We start from the raw sequence: 26,856 nt of genomic DNA, 5'->3' as shown, positions 1-26,856 counted from the left end.
GGGAAAACGCCCCAGCAGACCGAGTTGCAAGCCCTTCCCAAGGGAAGAGGTTAAGGCGGCAGTCACAAATGTGGAAAGGTGGGAGAGGCCATCCTTGCCATCGTCTGCCTCACTCTCCCACTTTGGGGTTTGTTCTCGAACCGTCTCTCACCTTTCTCCCTGCAGTTGGAAAGATCTTTCAAGTTCATGAGGGAGGCTGAGGACCAACTGAAGGCCATTCCCCAGTTCTGTTTCCCTGATGCCAAGGATTGGGTTCCTGTCCAGCAGTTCACCAGGTACGAGCTGGCTTCTCCCCTTCCCAGCCGCAAAGACTAAGGTGGGACTTAGAGACAGGGTTACAGGTGGCAGACCCCGTGAGTCATTCCCACCGTTAAGCAATCCTGATGGGCCCTGGCCTAGAGCTTTCCCCAAAGGGTGTTTTTAAAGCTTCCCTGAAGGTGAGAGTCACCTGCCCAGCATGCAGACCTCCCAGGCCTCCCACTCAATCTGGGGATGTTTGTTTCAGAAGCCTCCCAGAAGGTAATTCTTAGCCTGGGAAAAGTTAGGACAACATATGCCCTTCCCCATTCTCATCCTGAAACATCTCTTCAGTCTCCTATCCAACTGTTTCTTGGATTGGGATCCGTTTACATTTCTGCTTCATCTTGTGTTATTAGACACCAGTGTTTTTATTATCAGATGTTTCAGCATTTGGCCAAACTCAGTAGGCTGCGGGTCCTGTCTTTAAGGGGTACCACGTTCCTTGAGGGTGGCTCAGCTGTCTTTAAGGACCGTCCAAGCCTTGGGGCTGCCCTGTACAGACCATGACCTGAGAGAGCTGCCCCGGGGCAATTCCAAGAGGGGCACAGAACCGTCGCACTCTTCAGCTGCTCTCTCACCGAGTCACATCCCCAGATGAGCAGATGTCACTGCACTCACACATGCTCGGCTCCCTGAGGACAGCACCCCAGGCGCTTCCCTCTCTTCAGCCTCCAGAGTCAATGACAGTTGTGTTTTGTAAAGTGGGGCAGCCCAGGTGATTGAATGATGGGAGAGCCCTGAGCTAGGCATGGTGGCGAGCACCTGTAATCCCAGCTACTCAGGAAGCTGAGGCAGGAGAATCGCTTGAACCTGGGAGGCGGAGGTTGTGGTGAGCCGAGATCACACCACTGCACCCCAGCCTGGGCAACCGAGTGAGACTCTGCCTCGGAGAAAAAAAAAAGAAAGAAAAAATGATGGGAGAGCCCCGGATGGAAACAAAGTACCACATTTCCTCTCAGGCCACAGCAACACTTTAGTTCTCAGTCTCACTGACTTTTTATTTTTTATTTTTTACTTTTTGAGATAGAGTCTTGCTTATTCCTCCAGGCTGGAGTGTAATGGCATGATCTTAGCTGACTGCTACCTCCACCTCCTGGGTTCAAGCAATTCTCTTGCCTCAGCCTCCCCAGTAGCTGGGAGTACAGACGTGTGCCACCATGCCTGGCTAATTTTTGTATTTTTAGTAGAGACGGGATTTCACCCTGTTGGCCAGGTGGGTCTCGAACTCCTGACCTCAAGTGATCCACCCACCTCGGCCTCCCAAAGTGCTGGGATTACAGGTGTGGGCCCCCATGCCCAGCCCAGTCTCACTGACATTTACTATGAAGCTATGGATGACCCATGTCTCAGCACGGACAGGGACAGGTGGGACAGGGAGCGGCCTTTCCTACGGCCTCCTGCAGTATGTCCCCTGGCTGCTCACCGCCAGCCCTTGCTGCAGAGTGATGAGGTGTCTTTGGTTTGGTTTTGCTTTGTGATGCATTTGTGTTTTCCCAACCACAGTGAAACATTCTCATTTGTCTTAACTGGAGAAGATGGGAGCAGAAGGTTCGGTTACTGCCGAAGACTGCTGGTGAGTACAGTCTGCTTTCAGCCTGCAAGAGCCTCGTGGACAGCCAGGTCTGACTTCCTGGTCCCATGAGACTGAGATTCCCCAATGGGCCACAGGAGGAGAAGGAGCAGGGGGAGTGGCAGGTGAATCAGGATAGTTAATACCACAGAAAAAAGCTAGCACAGTGGCTCATGCCTATAATCTCAGCACTTTGGGGGGATGAGGAGGACAGATCACTTGAGACCAGGAGTTCGAGACCAGCCTGGGTAACAAAATGAGGCCCCGGCTCTATTTTAAAAATGTATACTAAAAAATTAAAAATTAAAAAACAGGAATTGAGGGTGCTCACCTGAGTCTTCTTGGTAGGTGGGAATGTCCGTTTCCATCAGAAAGAAAATACTTTTATTTCATTTTGAGACAGGGTCTCACTCTGCTGCCTGGGCTGGAGTGCAGTGGATCATGTTTCACTGTAGCCTTGAGCTCCCCAGCTCAGGTGATCCTCCTGCCTCAGCCTCCCAAGTAGCTGGGACCACAGGCATGTACCACCACACGTGGCTAATTTTTTAATTATTTGTAGAGACAGGATCTTGCTGTGTTGCCCACGCTGGTCTTGAACTCTTGGGCTCAAGCAATCTTCCCACTTTGGCTTCCCAGTGTGCTGGGATTACAGGCATGAACCACTGCAACTGGACAAAAATACTTTCTCCATTATTTTCCCTGCCAAATAAAAGACCTTTCTCTCTTTAAGTAAAATATTTTTTTCCAATAAAACGTGCCAAACAGACCCTGATCACTTAGAGAGAACATTCAGAATGGTTGCTAAGGAGAGAAGACTCAAATAATTCAAGAATGTCCCCTTCAGAAGAATCACCTTTAAAAGTCAGGAACTTATTTCAGTGCAATAATCCTGCTAAAGCATTTTAGAATTGTCATTTTGAGGTGTCTTCTTTTGAAACTCTTCAGTAATGGTGAATCTTTTTCCACTGAGAATATACTTGAGTCCCTGAAATAGGCTGAAAAACTTTACAGTCAGGTATAATGCATGGCACATAGTAGGTGTTCAAGAAACATTTTTTGAATTAATCAGTAAAATAAAAAGCATGGATAATTGAAAAAGTTAAGTGAGATAATAATTTTGTTGATCAAATTACTTTAGGGTTAAAGTATTGAGATTGAGGTCAGGCACAAGTTCACGCCAGTAATCCTAGCACTTTGGGAGGTTAAGGTGGGCAGATTGCTTGAGCTCAGGAGTTCAAGACCAGCCTGACCAACATGGTGAAGCCCTATCTCTACTAAAAAAAAAAAAATAGCTGGGCATGGTGACACACACCTGTAATTCCAGCTATTCAGGAGGCCGAGTCACAAGAATCACTTGAACCCGGGAGGCAGAGGCTGCAGTGAGCCTAGATCGCGTCACTGCACTCCAGTCTGGACAACAGAGCAAGACTCTGTCTCCAGAAATAAATAAATAAAATTTTTTTTAAGTATTGAGATTGGGCAGGGTGCAGTGGCTCTCGCCTGTAATCCCAGCACTTTGGGAGGCCGAGGTAGGCAGATTATGAGGTCAGGAGTTTGAGACAAGCCTGGCCAATATGGTGAAACCCCTTCTCTACTAAAAGCACAAAAATTAGTGGGGTGTGGTGGTATGTACCTGTAATCCCAGCTACTTGGGAGGCTGAGGCAGGAGAATTGCTTGAACCCGGGAGGTGGAGGTTGCAGTGAGCCAACATCGTTCCACTGTACTCCAGCCTGGTGACAGAGTGAGACTCCGTCTCAAGAAACAAAAAAAAAAAAGTATTGAGATTGATCTTTTTTTTTTTGGTTTGAAAATTAGCTTAAAACTGAGTTTTTAGAAAGATCTTCAGAAATGATTTCTCAAGTGAAATTATCATTATAATAAACATATAGTGATAACAAACAATTATAACAAACATTATAATAAACACAATGGGATAACAACTTACTTTATTGGGTTTTCTAGAGCTACGATATGTGGAAACATCTGGCACTTGATAGTTTCCCAAAAAACATGTGGGTTCAGGCCGGGCGCGGTGGCTCAAGCCTGTAATCCCAGCACTTTGGGAGGCCGAGACGGGCGGATCACAAGGTCAGGAGATCGAGACCATCCTGGCTAACACGGTGAAACCCCGTCTCTACTAAAAAAATACAAAAAACTAGCCGGGCGAGGTAGTGGGCGCCTGTAGTCCCAGCTACTTGGGAGGCTGAGGCAGGAGAATGGCGTAAACCCGGGAGGCGGAGCTTGCAGTGAGCTGAGATCCGGCCACTGCACTCCAGCTTGGGGACAGAGCAAGACTCCGTCTCAAAAAAAAAAAAAAAACATGTGGGTTCCTTTCTTCCCTGAGGTTTTTCAACACTCATAATTCCCTTGTGTTTCTCTCCAAAAAGCCTGGAGGCAAAGGGAAGCGCCTTCCTGAAGTTTACTGCATTGTGAGCCGCCTGGGATGCTTCAGCCTCTTTTCAAAGGTGAGAACTTGGACCTCAGAGAAAGAGGAAGGGAAGGAACGGGAGGGCTCTAGAGGGGTCCAGGGAATCCCCCCATGTCTTGGGCCTTCTCTCATTTTATTCTCTACCTACTTCCCTTCCCATTCCTTCACTCCTCTCCTCATCACCCCTCTATTCTCTCACTATTGGTTCAGGAAATGAGAGTTGATAGGCCTGGTGCAGTGGTGGGGTGGCTCACGCCTGTAATCCCAGCACTTTGGGAGTCTGAGGCGGGCAGATCACTTGAGGTCAGGAGTTCAAGACGAGCCTGACCAGCATGGTGAAAGCCCATCTCTACTAAAAATACAAAAAAAATTAGCCGGGCATGGTGGTGCATGCCTGTAGTCCCAGTTATCGGGAGGTTGAGGCAGGAGAATCACTTGAACCCGGGAGGTGGAGGTTGCAGTGAGCCAAGATCATGCCATTGCACTCCAGCCTGGGTGACAGAGCAAGACCCTGTCTCAAAAAAAAAAAAGAGTTAATGAAGGGCCAGGTTCAGAAAGTGTGTGTGGTGCAGGGAGGGTGAGATAATTGAAGTTGAGAATGGGAGGGGTGGAGGACCCTCCCAGAATATTGCAGGTGTTTTATTTTTCTTCTTCTGGGCATTGCGTTTTGTCATATGAGCTTTGGCGTGAAAAAGGCTACTATAATAGATGGATAGGTGTGTACCAACGTGTTTATGTGTCATGTATGTGTAACAGTTTTGTGGAGGGGGGATTAATTATTTTAATAGTGCTCTAAGTTTATCGAAATATTCATATAATTTGGTCTTCTTTTCTGGAAAATGAGCCAATATATGAACACATAGGAATTGCCATATTGAATTAGCTCATCTACCCCTGTATTCTGGATTGGTATATAGGAAAGAATTACTATCCTATATGATGCTGATCTCAAAAACTAGATATAATCCAACATCATTTCCTATATTAATCAGACATGAGTGTCTAATTCGTAATTTTTTTTTCTTTTTTTGAGACAGAGTCTCACTCTGTCGCCCAGGCCAAAGTGTGGTGCACGATCTCGGCTCACTGCCACCTACACTTCCCGAGTTCAAGCAATTCTTGTGCCACAGCCTCCTGAGTAGCTGGAATTATAGGCACGTGCCACCACGCCTGGCTAATTTTGTATTTTTAGTAGAGATGGGGTTTCACCATGTTGCTCAGGCTGGTCTCAAACTGACCTCAAGTGATCCACCCGCCTTGGCCTCCCAAAGTGCTGGGATTATAGGCGTGAGCCACTGCATCCGACCTAATTGATAAATTTATTTTCAATCCTTCTTGAGTATATAGATCTTTCTGAGCTTTCTTTTAGGAATTGAAGTTCCTGCACCTACGGTGCATGGATGTTAAAGCAGTACTCCCTAAAAGCATTTCTTTTTTGTTTGTTTGTTTGTTTTTGAGACGGAGTCTTGCTCTGTCGCCCGGGATGGAGTGCAGTGGCCAGATCTCAGCTCACTGCAAGCTCCGCCTCCCGGCTTCATGCCATTCTCCTGCCTCAGCCTCTGGAGTGGCTGGGACTACAGGCGCCCACTACCTCGCCCGGCTAGTTTTTTGTATTTTTTAGTAGAGACGGGGTTTCACTGTGTTAGCCAGTATGGTCTCGATCTCCTGACCTTGTGATCTGCCCGTCTCGGCCTCCCAAAGTGCTGGGATTACAGGCGCGAGCCACCGCGCCTGGCCTGTTTGTTTGTCTTTTTGAGACGGAGTCTCACTCTGTTGCCAGGCTGGAGTGCAGTGGCGCAATCTTGGCTCACTGCAACCTCCACCTCCTGGGTTCAAGCAATTCTCCTGCCTCAGCCTCCCGAGTAGCTGGGACTACAGGCACGTGCCACCACACCCAGCTAATTTTTGTGTTTTTAGTAGAGATGGGGTTTCACCATGTTGGCCAGGATGGTCTCCATCTCCTGACCTCATAATCCACCTGCCTCGGCCTCCCAAAGTGCTGGGATTACAGGCCTGAGCCACTGTGCCCGGCCCCTAAAAGCATTTCTATAAAAAAGCCTTCCTCCTGCCCACCCTCTACCCAAATTCAGAGGAAGCCTGAATTATACAGACAGTAGTGTAATCTCTTCCCATGGTAGAACTTGTACTTCTCTGCAAGTCTGTTTGAAAGAATTAATGTCGGCCGGGCGCGGTGGCTCAAGCCTGTAATCCCAGCACTTTGGGAGGCCGAGACGGGCGGATCACGAGGTCAGGAGATCAAGACCATCCTGGCTAATATGGTGAAACCCCGTCTCTAATAGAAAATACAAAAAAGTAGCCGGGCGACGAGGCGGGCGCCTGTAGTCCCAGCTACTCGGGAGGCTGAGACAGGAGAATGGCGTGAACCCGGGAGGCGGAGCTTGCAGTGAGCTGAGATCCGGCCACTGCACTCCAGCCTGGGCGGCAGAGCAAGACTCCGTCTCAAAAAAAAAAAAAAAAAAGAAAGAATTAATGTCTGGTCAGGAGGCTGAGACCAGTAGATCACTTGAGCCCAAGAGTTCAAGGCTGTGGTGAGCTGTGATCGCATCACTGCACTCCAGCCTGGGAAAACTAGCGAGACCCTGTCTCTAATTAAAAAACAAAAAACAGAAGGCCAGGTGCAATGTCTCACACCTATAATCCTAGTACTTTGGGAGGCCAAGGCAGGAGGATCGCTTGAGCCCACGAGTTCAAGACCAGACTAGGCAACATGGTGAAACCCTGTCTCTACAAAAAATACAAAAAAATTAGCCAGGCATGGTAGTGTGCACCTGTAGTTCCAGCTACCTGGGAGGCTGAGAGGTGGGAGGATTGCTTGAGCCTAGGAGGCTAGGCTGCAGCGAGCCATGTTCACACCAGTACACTCCAGCCTTGGCGATAGAGTGAGACCCTGTCAAGAAAGAAAAGGAAAAAAAAAGAAAAGAAAGAGAAATAAAGAGAAAGATAAAGAGGAAGGAAGGGAGGGAGGGAAGGAGGGAGGGTGGGGAGAGGGAGGGAGGAAGGAAGAGGGGGAGGGAAAGGAAGGAAAGAAAGGAAAATGAAAGGAAAAAGAAAGAAGGAAAATGAATGCTCTCAGTGTAATCTTAGCCAGGGTCTCCCCTCCCCTCCACCAGAAGTGGTCATCATTGTATGTTGGGGTTGGCCATTGGCAAGGTCTAGCAGGCTAGGCATTACTGCTCAGGCCAGTCTTTCATGTGATTTGTTTACATATGAAGTAAGGTTATAGGTCGTAGCCTTTGTTGTTGTCAGAATGCTTATGAACACTGGAAGTAAAACGGCTCATGTGAGTTAGGCCAGCTTCCAAGTGGAGGCTTTGAAGTTCACATAAGCGTCCTTGCTGTCATGGGCAGGGGACGTGAAGCCAGGAAATGTGCTAACATACTTCTGTGATGCAGAGTCCTTGGTTTTCCTGTCTGTTTTCTGACCAGGGATATTTTAGGAGTGCAGCGTGATGACTTGCTGAAGACCACACAGCAGATATTCATGACAGAACCGGAACCAGAGCTTTAGCTAACTGAGCCCAGGAACTTGAGCTATTTCTAGGTGTGGGGCAAGGATGGCCAAAATGGCATATTGTCCTTTAGAACAGAAAGGAGTCATGGAGAAGAAGAGAGCAGCTCTTAGAATCTCTGAAGGCAAGGGTATCAGTTAACAATTGCTCTAGTAATACCGTCTAATGAACCACAAGGCCTTCAATATTCAATCATTTGTTCTTCCAGCTGTGAGGTCAGCTGGGGTTTGGGCTCGGCAAGTATTGTGAAGAGGCTGGGTTGGCTGATTGAGGCTGGCTGGTTGGCTGATCTAGCTGTTCTAGAGGCTACAAGTCTGGGCACAGGCCTGGTCCACATGTCTCCCATACTCCTAGACAGTGAGATGGCCCACATGTGCTCTTCTCGTGGCAATGGCAGAGGCACAAGAGGGCACACAAAACACAAAGGCAGGCCTCCTAAGGCCTGGACAGAGAACCCGCATGGCAATGCTTCTGCCTCATTCTGCCCAGAGTTCCAAAAGCTTTTTTTCTTTTTTCTTTTTTTTTTTTTTTGAGATGGAGTCTTGCTCTGTCGCCCAGACTGGAGTGCAGTGGCGCGATCTCGGTTCACTGCTACCTCCACCTCCCAGGTTCAAGTGATTCTCCTTCCCAGCCTCCTGAGTAGCTGAGATTATAGGTACCTGCAACCACACCCAGCTAATTTTTGTATTTTTAGTAGAGATGGGGTTTCACCATGTTGGCCAGGCTGGTCTTGAACTCCTGACCTCAGGTAATCTGCCTGCCTCGGCCTCCCAAAATGCTGGGATTACAGACCTGAGCCCCTGTGCCTGGCCACAAGCTTTTTTTAATTACTGTCCCCCAAAGCAGCCTTTTTAGATGTGTTTTCCTTAACTGCCTCCCCCAAAATTCTTACTAATTTTTTTCATATTATTGTCTTTTTCTTGTGCTAAAATATATACATAACGAAAAATTTACCATTTTAACCATTTTAACAGTTCAGTGGCATTACATCCACATTGTTGTGCAACAATCACCAGCATCTATCTCCAGAGCTTTTTCATCTCCCCCAACAGAAACTCTGTACCCATTGAGGCCAGGCGTGGTGGCTCACGCCTGTAATCCCAGCACTCTGGGAGGCTGAGGTGGGGATCACCTGAGGTCATGAGTTCAAGACCAGCCTGACCAACATGGTGAAACCCCATCTCTACTAAAAATACAAAAATTAGCTAGAGCCAGGTGCAGTGGCTCACACCTGTAATCACAGCACTTTGGGAGACTGAGGCGGGCAGATCACCTGATGCCAGGAGTTCAACACCAGCCTGGCAAACATGGTGAAACCCCATTTCTACTAAAAATACAAAAATTAGCCAGGGCTGAGGCAGGAGAATCACTTGAACCTGGGAAGCAAAGGTTGCAGTGAGCCGAGATCGCACCACTGCACTCCAGCCTGGGCAACAACAGCGAAACTCCGGCTCAAAAAAAAAAAAAAATTAAGTGAGTGTGGTGGTGGGTGTCTATACTCCCAGCTACTCAGGAGGCTGAGGCAGGAGAATCACTTGAACCTGGGGGGCAGAGGTTGCAGTGAGCCAAGATCACACCATTGCACTCCAGCCTGGGCAACAAAAGTGAGACTCCATCTCAAAAGAAAAAAGAAACTCTGTACTCATTAAACAATAATTTCCCATTCCCCCCGCCAACCCCTTACCATCGCCATTCTACTTTCTATTTTTATGAATTTGAGGATTCTAGGAACGTCATAGAGGTAGAACCATGCAATAGTTGTCCTTTTGTGACTGACTTCAATTCACTTAGCATAATATTTTCAGGGTTCACTCATGTTGTAGCATGTATCTGTACTTCATTCCTTTTGTGGCTGAATAATATTCCACTGTATGTACAACATTTTATTTATCCATTTTGTATGTACAACATTTTATTTATCCATTTATCCACTGATGGACATTTGGGTGGTTTCCACGTTCTGGCCATTGTGAATTATGCTGCTAGGAACATACGTGTACAAATAAATATCTATTCAAGTCCCTGCTTCAATTCTTTTGGGTATACACCCAGAAATAGAATTGCTGGATCATATGGTAATTCTATTTAGTTTTTTGAGGAACTGCCATCCTTTTTAATTTTAATAATACATTTTATTTAACAGAATATGTCCAAAATATTATTTTATTTCAGCATATAGTTGACATAAAAAAAATCATTGCTATATTTTATATTCTTAATTGTCTATTTTGATGGCTGGGCACGGCGGCTCACACCTGTAATCCTAGCACTTTGGGAGGCCAAGGTGGTTGAATCACCTGAGGTCAGGAGTTCTAGCCTGGCCAACATGGCAAAATTCCGTCTCTACTAAAAATACAAAAATTAGCCGGGTGCAGTGGCACGTGCCTGTAATCCCAGCTACTTGAGGGGCTGAGGCAGAAGAATCGCTTGAACCCAGGGGGCAGAGGTTGCAGTGAGCCAAGATTGGGCCATTGCACTCTAGCCTGGGCAACAGAGCAAGACTCAGGCTCAAAAAATAAAAACATTTTTTAGAAGTCCGGGCGCAGTGACTCATGCTTGTAATCCCAGCACTTTGGAAGGCCGAGATGGGCGGATCACGAGGTCAGGAAATCAAGACCATCCTGGCTAACACGGTGAAACCCTGTCTCTATTAAAAAAATACAAAAAAAATTAGCCGGGCATGGTGGCGGGCGCCTGTCGTCCCAGCTACTCGGGGGGCTGAGGCAGGAGAATGGTGTGAACCTGGGAAGTGGAGCTTGCAGCGAGCTGAGATTGCACCACTGCACTCCAGCCTGAGCAACAGAGCGAGACTCCGTCTCAAAATCAAATGTGTATTTTGAAATTTAGTTGGTATTTTACACTTTTTTTTTTTAGATGGTTTGTTCTTGTTGCCCAGGCTGGAGTGCAATGATGTGGTGTCGGCCCAGTGCAACCTCTGCCTACTGGATTCAAGCAATTCTCCTGCTTCAGCCTCCTAAGTAGCTAGGAGTACAGGTGCCTGCCACCACGCCCAGCTAATTTTGTAGTTTTAGTAGAGACGGTTTCACCATGTGGGCCAGGCTGGTCTCGAACTCCCGACCTCAGGTGATCTGCCCACCTTGGCCTTCCAAAGTGTTGGGATTATAGGTGGGAGCCACCGTGCCCAGCTGGTATTTTACACTTAACAGTACATCTGGGCTGGGCGCAATGGCTCACACCTGTAATCCCAGCACTAGGAGGCCGAGATGGGCAGATCACCTGAGGTCGGGAGTTTGAGACAGCCTGACCAACATGGAGACACCCTGTCTCTACTAAAACTACAAAATTAGCCAGGTGTGGTGGTGCATGCCTGTAATCCCAGCTACTCGGGAGGCTAAGGCAGGAGAATCGCCTGAACCTGGGAGGCGGAGGTTGTAGTGAGCCGAGATCGCGCCACTGCACTCCAGCCTGGGCAACAAGAGCAAAACTCTGTCTGAAAAAAATAAAAAATAATAAAAAATGAAAAAAAAACTCTGAATTCAGACTAGCCATATTTCAAGGGCTCAATAGCTACATGTGATACTTTTATAAATGGCAGTTTTTAAAAATAGAGACTGGGTCTCACTATGTTTCCCAGGCTGTAATGCAGTGGCATGATCATAGCTCACTGCAGCCTCAAATTCCTAGGCTCAAGCAATCCTCCTGCCTCAGCCTCCCAAGTAGCTGGGATTACAGGTGTGTGCCACCTTACACAGCTTTATAAATGGCATTTTAATTTAGACTCTTTGATTTACAATTAGATTGTGGAGAGTTTGGATTTTTTTTTTTTTTTTTTAGTTTTTTAGTAGTAGCTTTATTGAGATATAATTCACATACCATGCGATTCACTCATTTAAAGTACACAATTTGCTGAGCACAGTGGTAAGTACCTGTAGTCTCAGCTACTCAGGAGGCTGACGTAGGAGGACACTTGAGCCCAGAAGTTGAAGGCAAGCCTGGGCAACCTAGCAAGACCCCCATCTCTAAAAGAATAAAAGATATATACAGTTCAATGGCTTTTAGCATATTCACAGAGTTATACAAGCATCACCACAATTTCAGAACATTTTCATCACCCCAACAAAATACCCTATACCTATTAGCAGTCACCCCAACAAAACATCCTATACCTATTAGCAGTTACTCCCTAACTCTAAGCAACCTTCAATCTGCTTTCTGTCTCTCTGGATTTTTCTATTCTGGACATTTCATCTAAGTGGAATCATACGCTAGATGGCCTTTTATAACTAGCTTCTTTCACTTAGCATAATGTCTTCAAGAGTTATCCAAGTTATAGCATATATCAGCACTTTGATGGCTAAATAATATTCCATTATATGCATATAGCACATTTTGTTTATCATTTCCTCAGTTAATGGACATTTAAGTTTCTTCCGTGTTGTGGCTATCATGAATAATGCTGCTACAGACAATCATGTACAAATTTTTATGTGAACATATATGTTTTCATTTTTTGGGGTAGGGACCTAGGAGTGCTATGTGCTGGGTCATATGGTAACTCTATGTTTAACCTTTTGAGGAACTACCAGACTGTTCTCCAGAGTAGCTTCACTATTTACATTCCTACCAGCAGTGTATGAGAGTTCTAATTTCTCCACATCCTTGCCAACACTTGTTATTATCCGTCTTTTTATTAGAGTCATCCTAACGGGTGTGAAGTAGTATCTCATGGTGCTTTTGATTTGTATTTTCCTGATGGATATCCCCTCCCATGACATTTTAATCCATAAATAAACTGTATTATCTGTTTATGTACTTTGACCTCTTAGAGGGCTACAAACCATTATAATATCTAAGTTTTTTCATTCCTGCCAAAAACCAGTTCTTACCCCCTTGGGGTGTTATTACCCCCATTGGGAATGCATGTATTAGCACAACCAGTCACATGGCCAAACCCTAAGTCAAAGGAGCAAGGATGTAGACTTCACTCCTTGAGTAGGAGCTGCAACGTTGCATGGCAAAGGGTGTGGACACACAGAGGGGAGAAGAATTGGGGACAATCATGTGGAGGGTCAGAAGGCCTGTTCTGGCCTCATGGGGAAAGCAGGGCTTCCCTGTAATTCTTAAGTCACCATGCCATGGTGCTCTGGCTTCAGAATAGCTAAGCCGCTTTTCTGACCCTTGCAGATATTGGATGAGGTGGAAAAAAGACGAGGCATCTCTCCTGCCCTGGTTCAACCACTCATGAGAAGTGTCATGGAAGCTCCTTTCCCAGCCCTGGGCAAAACCATCCTTGTCAAGAACTTCCTGCCAGGTTCAGGAACCGAGGTAAGTTGCCAGACTCCTTCCTTCTCCCTAGGGAGGTAGTGGCCCAGACAGCCGAGTCTCCGTGCTCAGAGGGGCTGCCTTTCAGTGAGCAGTCCAATTCCATGGTGTCCTCTCCCCGCCCCTCGGGCTGGCCCAGATCACTCATCGTGAGTTCCACCTTCAATCCATCCAGGCTAGGACTCTGCCCAAGGCAGCAAGCCCAAGAACTATGCTATGGCAGCTGGGGTGTTCCTTTGCATGATGTTGGCCTCAAGTTAGGGATCTGCACTAAACATCCTTAGTTTCTTTTAATAGCCCATTTTCATTCATATATTGTATTGAAACCTATTTACGTTTCAAGTCTGTATCGCCTCTATAACTTTATTTTTTGTTTTTGTTTTTGAGACGAAGTCTTGCACTATTGCCCAGGCTGGAGTGCAGTGGTATAATCTCAGCTCACTGCAACCTCTGCCTCCCAGGTTCAAGCTGTTCTCCTACCTCAGCCTCCCACGTAGCTGGGACTACAGGTGCCTGCCACTACACCTGGCTAATTTTTGTATTTTTAGTAGAGACGGGATTTCACCATGTTGGCCAGGATGGTCTCAAACTCCTGACCTCATGATCTGCCTGCCTCAGCCTCCCAAAGTGCTGGGATTACAGGCGTGAGCCACCGTGCCCAGCCTGGGCTGGGATTTTATGAAGGAGTTTGTTTTTATCCCTCTCATCCCCTTTGCATGGCTTGGTGGGCATCAGAAGAAGGACCCCATTTAGCCTTGAGTCTTCAGTTTCAGAGACCCTCAGCAAACCAGATCACCTCTGGAAACAAAGGAGGGAGGAGAATAGGCCTGGAACACTCTGGAACAACCTAGTTTCCCAGCAGAGAGAACAGCAGTCTCTCTGTTGCCAGAGAACCTGAAAACATCCCATACCAGATGCAGTGGCTTGGCCATGGGGATGTAGCAGGGAGGTTACCGGAGGGGAAGCCTCACCGTGGGGGCAGCACCAGGCAGGTGCAATGCTAAGAGTAAAATCCACTCTCCACTCACTGGGAAGGAGACAGCTATTTAAAGAGAAAAAAACATGAGATGGGTACCAACTTGAGGGAATTCAGGAACACTTCAACAAGTGCAGAAGAAGGAGATATATACACAGGCTGGGCACATGGTGGCTCACGCCTGTAATTCCAGCATGCCTGTAATCCCTTCTTTTGGGAGGCCGAAGCAGGTGGATCACTTGGAGTCAGGAGTTCGAGACGAGCCTGGCCAACATGGTGGAACCCTGTCTCTACTAACAATACAAAAATTAGCTGGGCATGGTGGTAGGCACCTATAATCTCAGCTACTTGGGAGGCTGAGGCAGGAGAATTGCTCGAACCTGGGAGGCAGAGGCTGCAATAAGCCAAGACTGCACCACTGCCCTCCAGCCTGGGCAACAGAGTAAGACTCCATCTCAAAAAAAAAAGAAGATATAGACACAAAGCACAAAAGCTGAAAGCACACATCATCAGAAACGGAGTGGGATGGAGTCAGGATTACCTAAAAAACACCTTCTTGAGGTGGCAGCAAGTCTCCAAAGTGCTGCTCAGGCCTGCTGGGCGTTCCATGCTAGCCTGGGATTTCCACCTAGCAGGTAACAGTTCCTCAAGAGACAGAGATGCTCTCCACTGGACTCTCAGGGTCAGAACAGTTTTCAAAAGTCCTATAAACTCTCCATGGCGAGTGCAGATGTGCTGTTGCCAGGGAAAGCCCCCAACCATTTGGGGCCAAAAACCATTGATTTTGCCATCCTGTCTCCTCCCCTTCGTCCACACTGTCCTCAGTCTCATAGTTGAATGTGAGACGCTTGCTTCCCTACCAAAGCTACCTCCTTCCCCAGTCTTCTGGCATCTTTCTTTTCCCCCAATCCTTTCGTTTTGCTTTTTTTCTTTCCCTTTTCCCCCGCCAGTGGGTCACCCCTGATGAGGACCTCAGAGCCCCGTGACTGCGACGCCCGTGAGAGGCCTGGCTGCATAGCTGGGCCCCTCCTTCATGGCTGCTCCTGTTCCCTGGCAGGTGATCGAACTGTGCCGCCCACTGGACTCCCGGCTTGAGCACGTGGACTTTGAGTCTCTCTTCTCCTCCCTCAGCGTCCGCCACCTGGTCTGTGTGTTTGCCTCCCTGCTTCTGGAGAGGAGGGTCATCTTCATTGCAGACAAGCTCAGGTACCCGCCTTGGCTACTTCTGCTAAAGCGTTTGAATGACAGTCACTCTTGGATCCTCTAGTCTGTAAAGCAGGTGACTGCCCAGCATTGAAGAGTAAGCCCTTCTGAGATAAGGATGGAATAGTCTGGGCATGGTGACTCATGCCTGTAATCTCAGCACTTTGAGAGGCTGAGATGGATGGATCACTTGAGGCCAGGAGTTTGAGGCCAGCCTGTCCAACATGGTGAAACCCCGTCTCTACTAAAAATAGAAAAATTAGCCAGCTGTGGTGGCCCACACCTGTTATCCCAGCTACTTGGGAGGCTAAGGCATGGGAATTGATTGAACCTGGGAGGTGAACATCGTGGTGAGCTGAGATCTCACCACTGCATTCCAGCCTGGGCAACAGAGGGAGACCTTCCCTCCTGCCCCCACAAAAAAAGGATGGCCAGGCACAGTGACTCACGCCTGTAATCCCAGCACTTTGGGAGGCCAAGGCAGGCGGATCACCTGAGGTCGGGAGTTCAAGACCAGCCTGGCCAACATGGTGAAATCCCGTCTCTACTAAAAATACAAAAATTAGCCAGGCATGGTGGCTCGTGCCTATAATACCAGCTCAGCTACTTGAGAGGCTGAGGCACAAGAATCGCTTGAACCCCAGAGGCAGAGGCTGCAATGAGCTGAGATTGCACTATTGCACTCCAGCCTGAGTGACAGAGTGACATTCCATCTCAAAAATAAAAATAAAATAGGCCAGGTGTGGTGACTCATGCCTGTAATCCCAACATTTTGGGAGGCCAAGGCAGGCAGATCACTTGAGGTCAGGAGTTCGAGACCAGCCTGGCCAACATGGTGAAACTCCGTCTCTGCTAAAAATACAAAAATTAGCCACGCGTGGTGGTGGGTGCCTATAGTCCCAGCTACTCCACAGGCTGAGACAGGAGAATCGCTTGGACCCGGGAGGCAGAGATTGCAGTGAGCCAAGATCATGCCACTGCACTCCAGCCTGGAGACAGAGCAAGACTCCATCTCAAAAAATAAAAAATAAGATAAAATAAAGGATGGAATCAGTTGGCAGCTCAGACTGGAGATCTGGGAGGCATACCGTTCTGTACTGCTGTGTGCGACTTCCCTGGCATTGGTGGGCTTTCCACTCATTCTGCCATGTGTCAGACACTCCACTATGTGGTAGGAAAACAGAGAAAAGACACAACTGACATGGTGGCTCACGCCTGTAATCACTGCACTTTAGGAGGCTGACGTGGGAGGACTGCTTGAGTGAAGTAGTTTGAGACCAGCCTGGGCAACACAGTAAGATCCCCATCTCTACAAAAAATGTAAAAAAAAAAAAAAAAAAAAAAAATTAGCCAGATATGGTGGCTTGAGCCTGCAGTCCCTGCTACTAGGGAGGCTGAGGTAGGAAGATCACTTGAGCCCAGAAGTTCAAGGCTGCAGTGAGCTATGATCATGCCACTATACTCCAACCTAGGCAACAGAACAAGACCTTGTCTCAAAAAAAAAAAAGAAAGAAAAGAAAAAAAAAAACACAGACTTGTCTCAGTGCAGTGGGGTAACAGAGACATAAGCCGACTATCCAGGACCACATTAGAGGCAGGTGGAGGCAGTGAGTTCTGGAGACCGAGGGAGGGCACTCACTCCCAGGGAGGCGAGTTCTGAGGCCCAACACTCAGAACAAGTAGCATATTGCAGGCAAAAGGAGCCATCCTGCAGAGATATGGGGACAGGTGAGGCCTAGCTGTCACCTTCAGGACTGCAAAGTAGCCTGGGCGCAGTGGCTCATGAGTATAATCCCAGCACTTTGGGAAGCTGAGGTGGGTGGATCACTTGAGGTCAGAAGTTCGAGACCAGCCTGACCAACATGGTGAAACCCGTCTCTACTAAAACTACCAAAAAATTCAGTTTGGCATGGTGGCGCACGCCTGTAATCCCAGCCACTTGGGAGGCTTGAAGAGGAATCGCTTGAACCCGGGAGACGGAGGTTGCAGTGAGCCAAGGTCACGCCATTGCACTCCAGCCTGGGCAACAAGAGCGAAACTCAAAAAAAAAAAAAAGAGAGAGAGAGAAAAAGAAAAATAACTGCAAAGTAGTTCACTAGGGCTGGCGCAAAGAGAGGAAGGGGGGGGAGGGAGATGAGCCAGCAGTGGTGGACAGAAGCCAGCTCACAGAAGGCTGCAGGGCCATGCTCGAGAGGACAGACCATCCTGAGGGCATCCCTTCCTCACCGTTAAAGCGAATGCCCTCCCATCACACACACAGACTCAGTGCCCCATAGGAGGCCACCCCCATCCCAGTGGGCACATTCAGTGATTTGCTAAGGTCATGTCACAAATCGAAGAAGATCCGGAAGGAAATGCAGACAAGGACTTGGGTTCGTTCTAAGCTTCTAAAAAGAGAATTCCTTGCATTTTTGAAATACTGAATCAGAGCCTTCTTTGCTTTGGAACTGGGGGCACAGAAGCCTGAGGGGTGGCTGCAGCCCCAGAAAGGGCCGAGATGCGGGGCCAGCCAACCGGGTGGTGCAGATGAGGCCACCTGAGAAGTACGTCTGGAAAGAAGCATTGCCAAAAAAAAAAAGCCTGAAGCACTGTGGTTTGGAGAGGAAATCTGACTCTGACCTATGGAAATCAAAAGGGAAGAAAAACAGGCATGTAAGAATGGAAGGGACAAACTGTAGATAGGCGGGGCGGGAAGCGGCCCCACCCTCTCCCCTCACGCGGCACATCTGGTCACCTTTCTGATGCACCTCTTTGGACAGCAGCCATCTGGCTGTTCCCAGCCTGCTCCCACCCTGTGTTTTAGTTCACTATTCACTTTTAAATGTCAGCATGATTGGACTCCTGGTGCACTTTTCGTCAGCTCTGGAAGGAGGCCCTCTCTGTAAGCCTGCAGCTGGTGCTGGGCGCTGGGGAGCTCTCCAAGCCCTGGGCACTGGGGAATTCAGCCGAGGGAGTTCTCAAGGTTGGAGCCCTGGAAGCCAGGATGAGTAATAACCCTTCAGTGACCAGGATCGGATTTCATCTGCACCATAGTAACTGTCTTTATCCTCTCCATCCCCCACTCCCTCCATCCCCTAGCGGTGGAATTCTCAGGCTTGGATTTGGGGGAGGGGAAAATGATGGATTTCAGAAAGGCCTGGGCTAGAAGTGGAAAGCCAGCCAAGGAAACCCAGCTGGAGTGGTGGTGGGGACAGAGTCCCCGGGGAACGTGCCTGCGGGGTGAAGATGTTAGACTTGGGGAGGACCCACCCTGAGAAGATGTCTGGGAAGGGCACCGCTGGAGAGGAGCCGTGGGCCCCCTTCACACACCCCAGCCTCCCCCAGACTCCCTCCAGGGGGAAGAAAACAAAGTATCATGGATTTTTCTGGTAAAAGTATAGTGAGACACCACTGCACTCCAGTCCTGGTGACAGAGCGAGACTCTGTCTCTAAAAATTAAGAAAAAAAAGAAAAACTTAAAAACAAAGTGCAGGGAGAGAAAAGGTGGGAACAGAAAAGGGAAGGGGCCTTGTCAGAGACAAACACATCCCCAAAGGGCAATGCAGGGGGACATGTCAGAAGGCTCGGGACACAAAGAAACCTGGAAATACCAGCCGGTCTCAGTGGCTCACACCTATAATCCCAGCACTTTGAGAGGCTGAGGCGAGCAGATCGCCTGAGGTCAGGAGTTCAAGACTAGCCTGGCCAACATGGCGAAACCCCATCTCTCCTAAAAATACAAAAATTAGCTGGTCGTGGTGGCACACGCCTGTAATCCCAGCTACTCGGGAGGCTGAAGCAGAAGAATCACTTGAACCTGGGAGGCAGAGGTTGTGGTGAGCGGAGATCACCACGCCGTCGCACTCCCGCCTGGGCGACAGAGCGAGACTGTCTGAAAAAAAGAAAGAAAGAAAGAAACCTGGAAATGCCTGCCCCACCTCTGGGAGAGGACTTGACGCCTCCGCCTTTTTGCCGGACCAATTTCTGGGTGGACAGGTTGGATGCTGGGCCAGCCCCACAGAGCTGCTGTCACGAGAGACAGACAAAAATGAGCAAAGCCCAGCAGCCGAGAGTGGACCCCGCCTGGATTCCTGGGCCTTGGCTGTTCCCCAGCCACCCTCCCTGCCCCGCTCTGGGGCCCCACGACGGAGACAGTCACCAGTGGGATCCATAGGAGAGGCACTGGTGTTTCCACCCTTCCACAGTGCCTGGAATTCTGCCCTTGGAGAGTTCGTCTCTTCAAACGGCTCATGCTGTGAGTGGGTCCAGACACCAGCTGTGGCTGCCGCAAGCAGGTCTCCCCACGGGCACGTCGTGCCTATCAGGGGTTTTCTTCTGCAGCAGCTGCCAGATGTCAGGCACTGTGAGGATGGGATTTCTGTGGGAAAAGAGAAGGCAGTGGGAACGTGGATAATTTGGGTGCCCTCCTTGGAGCCAGAGCCAGGCGATGGTACAGTAATGGTGTGCGTGTGTAAGAAAGACCGTTATTGGGTTTTTAGACCCTTTACAGCTTTCAGAGGTACACATCCCTCCCCCATCACTCAGGGAGGTTTCCCAGAGTAGGGAGGACCCCTGGGCATCCTTAGCCGTTGGCCCTGGGTCTCCTCATTCAGAAGACGCGGCCCCACGTGGCTCTGACTTTCCGGGACTCCACTGTCTTGTTTTCTCTGAAAGCAGCCCTCGCTTTTCCTGTTACAAATGGCTCCACATGCTCTCCCCACTGCCCAATAAATCATCCTTCCATCGTACACGGGTTCCATGCAGACCTGAAGAGATGGAAATCTGCATAAAGAAAGGCCTGAAGACCTCTGAGACAGGAAGAGGGTAAACAAAGCGTGAGCAAAGCTGATGAGGATGACGGCAGCGACCAGGCGTGGAGCGGCCTCTGTGCCAGGTGCCTTCTGAGTGTCTGACCTGCGTCATTTCACGCCCCCCACAGCCCTGTCAATGGGTAACTAACAGGCGTGCAGAGGATCCATCATTCTGCTCAAAGCAGCAGGGAGTGGGAGAGCTGCCGGGCTTTGGAGAGGATGGAGGGAAACCATCTGGGCTGTAGGCTCCAGGGCTGGGTGAAGAGCAGGGTCTGGGGACCTGTCCGTCTACAGAAATGTATAAGGAAAGCCTCCCTAGCACAGGCCCTCAGGCCCCGCTTCCTGCTCGGCAGTCAGGCTGACCCGGTCGGTCGTGGGGAAGTCTGTGCTTTTCTCCTCGGGGCCTCCCGGCCTCCCTTACGGCCTTTGTCTTTCCAGCAGGGTCCCAGTGAGAGAGGTGTGATCAGGTCACCCCCAAGGCTTCCCCCAGCTTTGAAACTCTCTGACTCCACGGGCCATGTGGAGGAATCCGTATCCACCTCGATCTGTCTGATTTACGGGGAAGTAGCCATAGGGAATTGAAGTGTTATTTGGCAGGCCATGACAAACAAGGGTTTGGAGACCAATGATTGGCTGCAAGTTGCCTGACCTGGAAAATTCTGGAAAGTCTTTAGGCCAGGCGCAGTTGCTCACGCCTGTCATCCCAGTATTTTGGGAGGCTGAGGCAGGTGGATTTCTTGAGACCAGGAGTTCGAGACCATCCTGGCCAATGTGGTGAAACCCCGTCTCTACTGAAAAGACAAAAATAAGCCGGGCGTGGTGGCACATGCCTGTAATCCCAACTACTCGGGAGACTGAGGCAGGAGAATCACTTGAACCTAGGAGGCAGAGGTTACAATAAGCTGAGATTGCACCACTGCACTCCAAACTGGGCAACAGAGCGGGACTCCATCTCAAAAAAACAAAGAAAGAAAAAAATGTTTTAAAAAGGCCGGGAGCAGCCAGGCGCAGTGGCTCACGCCTATAATCCCAGCACTTTGGGAGGCCGAGGCGGGTGGATCACAAGGTCAGGAGATCAAAACCATCATGGCTAACACGGTGAAACCCCATTTCTACTAAAAACACAAAAAATTAGCTGGGTGTGGTGGTGCACACTTGTAATCCCAGCTACTTGGGAAGCTGAGGCAGGAGAATCACTTGACCCAGGGAGGTGGAGGTTGCAGCAAGCCGAGATAGAGCCACTGCACTGCACTCCAGCCTGGGCAACAGAGTAAGACTCCGTCTCAAAAAAAAAGAAAAAAAAAAAAAGGCTGGGTGCAGTTGCTCATGCCTGTAATCCCAGCACTTTGGGATCGCCTGAGGTTGAGAGTTCAAGACCAGCCTGGCTGACATGGTGAAACCCCATCTCTATTAAAAATACCAAAATTAGCCAGGCATGGTGGCGGGCCTGTAATCCCAGCTACTTAGGAGGCTGAGGCAGGAGAATGACTTGAACCTGGGAGGCAGAGGTTGCAGTGAACTGAGATCACACTACTACACTCCAGCCTGGGCAACAAAGTGAGACTCTATCTCAATAAAAAATAAAATAGGCCAGGCGCGGTGGCTCATGCCTGTAATTCCAGCACTTTGAGAGGCCAAGGCAGGTTGATCACAAGGTCAGGAGTTCGAGACCAGCCTGACTAACATGGTGAAACCCCCGTCTCTACTGAAAATACAAAAAAAAATTAGCCAAGTGTAGTGGTGGGTACCTGTAATCCCAGCTACTTTGGAGGCTGAGGCAGGAGAATCGCTTGAACTCAGGAGGCGGAGGTTGCAGTGAGCCGAGATCATGACATTGCACTCCAACCTGGGCAACAGAGCAAGACTCTGTCTCAAAAATAAATAAATAAATACATAAACAAACATTTAAAAAATTAAAAATTTTTTAAAAAGAACGTCTTCAGGTTAAGTTACAGCTGGTACTCTCATCCCCAGTACTCCCAGGGCTGCACATGCACTGATACCCAACCCTGCTCCACTAACGTGGCAGAAAGCCTCCTTATTCTCCTGATTTCCAGCTGTAGCCCTTAAGTTAGTGAGGGCACGGAACAGGGCATGAGAACAGGACATATCACAGACTCAGTGCATGGCCCCGTGACATCCCAGAGGGGACCTTCGCCCACTCTAGGTCAGTAGGCACCCCCGCAGCACTCTCCCCCACAAACACAATTTATTCTCTCATCTTCGCTGCTGTGAGTCTCCCACTGCAAGAGGAAGCTTCAGGGAGTTATGGCAAATATTGTATGAGTTATAAAAGGGTTTTAAGTTGAGCCAAAAATCTATCAAGTTTAGAATAACATTTTTGCTCTGTTTTATCTTTAGGGTGGACATTGAGTGTTCTAATGGCTCTGTCAAGCTGGAGTTTGACAGATGGAAAGGAAAGAATGCTGTTTTGATGGCTTGTTCTGTGGTCATGACAACAGATAAATACTTCTCTACACCCTCGCCTTCATTTTCCTGATGATAAACATTTTGTGTCTTACTTTACTAATTTCAGTTCCCCAAAGTTTTGGCTAAACCTATAGACCAGGCTGAATGATAAAGTCAGAGCTGCATGTAAACAAATATGTGCAAAAAGTTTCAGAGAGAGGCCGGGCATGGTGGCTCATGCCCATAATCCTAGCACTTTAGGCCAAAGCAGGAGGATTGCTTGAGCCCAGGAGTTTGAGAACAGCTTAGGCAACATAGCAAGACCCCATCTTTTTTTTTTTTTTTTTTGAGACGGAGTCTCACTCTGTCGCCCAGGCTGGAGTGCAGTGGCCGGATCTCAGCTCACTGCAAGCTCCGCCCCCTGGGTTTACGCCATTCTCCTGCCTCAGCCTCCCAAGTAGCTGGGACTACAGGCGCCCGCCACCTTGCCCGGCTAGTTTTTTGTACTTTTTTTTAGTAGAGACGGGGTTTCACTGTGTTAGCCAGGATGGTCTCGATCTCCTGACCTCGTGATCCGCCCATCTCGGCCTCCCAAAGTGCTGGGATTACAGGCTTGAGCCACCGCGCCTGGCCGACCCCATCTCTTAAAACAAACAAACAAACAAAAACCTTTATAGTTGACAAAGTTTTCAGTATTCAAGAAATTTATGAGCTGGGCATAGTGGCACATGCCTGTAGTCCCAGCTGCTCAGGAGGCTAAGGTGGAAGGATCATGTGAGCCCAGGAGTTTGAGGCTGCAGTGAGCTGTGACTGCACCACTGCTCTCCAGCCGGGGTGGACCTTGTCTTTAAAAAGCAAATTAAAAAATAAAACAAATAAGAAATTGACTTACATGTTTGTAGTGCATTAAACCATAAGCTAAATGATAGACTACTGGCTAGTGATAAGTAGCATTAGGTAGGCCAATCTTGACACATACAGGAGTTTGAACCTTGTCTTTGACATATAGGTAACTACACAAATAAGTTCATATGTAGCTGTGCACTTTCATCCTCTTATTTGTTTGGTTTGGTTCATTTTTAATAAGTTTACACAAGCTTAAATGAGAATCCCATGTCCTCTCTAGAATTGGTTGCACCCAACATTTGCCATCCCAAGAGGTTGGGCTTCTCACCACACACTCTCTAGGGAGATGAGTTTGCCCAAGGCCTGGCTGAAAGTGTTCAAATCTGCCACCTTGCTGCTCTGGCATCCATAAGATACTTCAGAAGTCTAGCTAGTCCTCAGGGTGGTTGACAGAGTCTTAGAGATAAGTACATTTAGTTCAGCAAAGTCCTATGAAAAATAACAATTTTAGGCGGGTATGGTGGCTCACACCTGTAACCCCAGCACTTTGGGAGGCCGAGACAGATGGATCACCTGAGGTCGGGAGTTTGAGACCAGCCTGGCCAACATGGTGAAACCACGTCTCTACTAAAAATACAAAAATTAGCTGGGGGTGATGGCAGGCGCCTGTAATCCCAGCTACTCAGGAGGCTGAGGCAGGAGAATCACTTGAACCCAGGAGGCGGAGGCTGCAGTGAGCCAAGATGGTGCCACTGTACTGCAGCTTGGGCAACAGAGCCAGACTCCATTTCAAAAAAAAAATACAATTTTAATAGTATAATTGTACAGCCTGATTAAATGTTAAGAATTAACTACCTATTTTTGCATATGAACACCAACAAGGTACCAAGGAGCAAGATTTAGAGTTTAGCATAGCCGCAAATGCTGTTGTCTTCTAATCCAGACCTATTGCTAACATGCTGGGGCTGGAAGCTTATTCCAGTTCTTCTCTTGGAGTCAAATCCCTCCCAGACTGTACTGGCTTTGAAACACTGTCATCTTCACCTTTTGGGTGCACTGCAGCCGCTGGAAACCTCTCAGACAGGTTTCTGTGATTCTTTTTTTTTTTTTTTTTTTTTTTTCTGAGACAGAGTTTTGCTCTATTTCCCAGGCTGGAGTGCAGTGGCATGATCTCGGCACACTGCAACCTCCACCTCCCAGGTTCAAGTGATTCTCCTGCCTCATCCTCCCAAGCAGCTGGGATTACAGGCACGTGCCACCATAGCTGGCTAATTTTTCTGTATTTTTAGTAGAGATGGGATTTCACCATGTTGGCCAGGCTGGTCTCAAATTCCTGACGTCAAGTGATCTGCCTGCCTCAGCCTCCCACAGTGTTGGGATTATAGGCATGAGCCACCGCACACGGCCTTCTCTATGAATTTCTTAGTGAGTGTCACCATCATTATTTTGTTCTGCCTTGGCGAAGGAGCCCTAGAATTACCTTCCCGTGACACCCTTTGTTCTTTTGATGGCCTCAACAAAAACTCCTATTTCCAGCTCCTGGCCTTTGCTCTCTCTTCTGGGTTCATCATTTGTAGATGTTAAAGTTGAAAGGACAGCCAGGTGCGGTGGCTCACACCTGTAATCCCAGCACTTTGGGAGGCCGAGGCAGGTGGATCACCTGAGGTCAGGAGTTTGAGACCAGCCTGACCAATATGGTGAAACCCCATCTCTACTAAAAAATACAAAATTTAGCTGGACGTGGTGGGACATGGCTGTAATCCCAGCTCCTCAGGAGGCTGAGACAGGAGAATCACTTGAACCCGGGAGGCAGAGGTTGCAGTGAGCCGAGACCACACCATTGCACTCTAGCCTGGGCAACAAGAATGAAACTCCATCTCAAAAAGTAAGAAATGAAAAAAAGCTGGAAGGACATCAGCAACGATCTAGCGGTGATCTAGTCTAGTTATTTCACAGGTGAAGAATCTGAGGCCTGGAGCAGTTAAGGGCTTTACCTGAGATCACGCAGAGAGTAACAGAACTAGTTGTCTTGAAGCCCAGCCCGTGTTCGTTTTCAACTGTGTGGCACATGGCCTCAGGGTTTGCAAGTACAGTGATGGAAACCAGGCAGCCACTCCTGGTAGATTTCACCAGGCATCAGACCACACCTGAGTTTACCTTTCACTCATGTTCTCGGGAGTGGTGCATTAACAGGAGAGCTACTTTGCTTGGGATACTAAAGGGTAGTCATTGAATCAGCCTTCCAGTTACAGGGGTGTTCCTCTAATTCGGGAAACTCTTCATTTACTTTTCTGGTAGCATCTTAGAGGAAGCTCTGTGCTGGATCCTTACTGGTTCATAGAGAGTTGGAAGCCAGCTGAGCATAGGAACACCAAGGATGGAGCAGAGACCTGGTAGCAACCAGAACTAAAGAGTCGGCTCCAGGAAAACTTTCGCATTCCTTACAAGTGCATCCTGATGTTCTGAAATACTGCTCCAACCCTCAGGAACCACCACCCAACAGCAAAACATCCTTGGACCCAACCCTTCTCACCCATGCCCAACTTTTAGCCCTGCGGCCCAGCCAACCTCCCACCGGGGCCTTCTCTTCCCTGCCCCACTTCTGTACAATTGATCACAGCTGTGAGTGCTGGCGTTTCTTTCCTCCACACCACTGTAATGCAAACCAGCTGTGAGCGAGGACGCTATGACTTCCTTCAGAAACACTGCCTCTCCTCCAGCCCCTCCACCTCCACGCTCTGCAGCAAGCCCTCTTGACCAGTCATCCCTAGCATCCCAGAACCACTGCCTATTGGCATGTTCCTAAGAGACCACCAGTCCCAGCAGTGCCCACCTCCCGTCCCCCTCCTTGAGGGCTCCTCTGGCCTTCACAAGTCGGGGAACAAAATTTTATTACCACTTGCGTCAGGGATTGAGAAAAACAACCTCCATTCAAAATAATCCTTTCCTGCTCTATCATTTATTTTGAGGAAAGGGCTGTCACTCGTGTAATTATTAGCAAAATTGGACCTTTTAATGTTTAGGGGCAGAATTATTTTTAGAATATTGGTGTGGGCCAGGTGCGGTGGCTCACGCCTGTAAATCCCTGCACTTTGGGAGGCCGAGGTGGACGGATCATGAGGTCAAGAGTTCGAGACAAACCAGACCAACATGGTGAAACCCTGTCTCTACTAAGAATACAAAAATTAACCAGGCGTGGTGGCATATGCCTGTAATCCCAGCAACTCGGGAGGCTGAGGCAGGAGAATCACTTGAACCAGTGAGGCAGAGGTTGCAGTAAGCCAAAATTGCACCATTGCACTCCAGCCTGGGTGCCAGAGCAAGACTCCATCTCAAAAAAAAGAAAAAAAAAAATTAACCAGGCATTGGTGGCACATGCCTGTAATCCCAGCTAAACTTGGGAGACTGAGGCAGGAGAATCACTTGAACCCAGGAGGCGGAGGTTGCAATGAGCTATCATGCCACTGCACTCCAGTCTGGGTGACAGAGTGAGACTCCATCTAAAAAAAAAAAAAAAAAGG

General features: G+C 48.5%; 1 protein-coding gene across 1 annotated transcript in view; it reads left to right on the top strand.

Annotated features, from left to right (window-relative positions):
* The window catches only part of DENND2A (DENN domain containing 2A), a 138,126-nt gene that overhangs the window by 91,381 nt on the left and 19,889 nt on the right, over nt 1–26,856 (top strand). The window contains exons 10-14 of the mRNA XM_023184889.2: nt 166–275; nt 1,804–1,873; nt 4,259–4,336; nt 12,974–13,114; nt 15,145–15,293. Of these exons, the coding sequence (XP_023040657.1) occupies nt 166–275; nt 1,804–1,873; nt 4,259–4,336; nt 12,974–13,114; nt 15,145–15,293 (548 nt within the window). The remainder of the gene's footprint in view (nt 1–165; nt 276–1,803; nt 1,874–4,258; nt 4,337–12,973; nt 13,115–15,144; nt 15,294–26,856) is intronic.

The sequence above is a fragment of the Piliocolobus tephrosceles genome, chromosome 8 (assembly GCF_002776525.5).
Source record: "Piliocolobus tephrosceles isolate RC106 chromosome 8, ASM277652v3, whole genome shotgun sequence".
Taxonomy (NCBI): domain Eukaryota; kingdom Metazoa; phylum Chordata; class Mammalia; order Primates; family Cercopithecidae; genus Piliocolobus; species Piliocolobus tephrosceles.
This window is presented reverse-complemented; position numbering and strand designations above follow the sequence as displayed.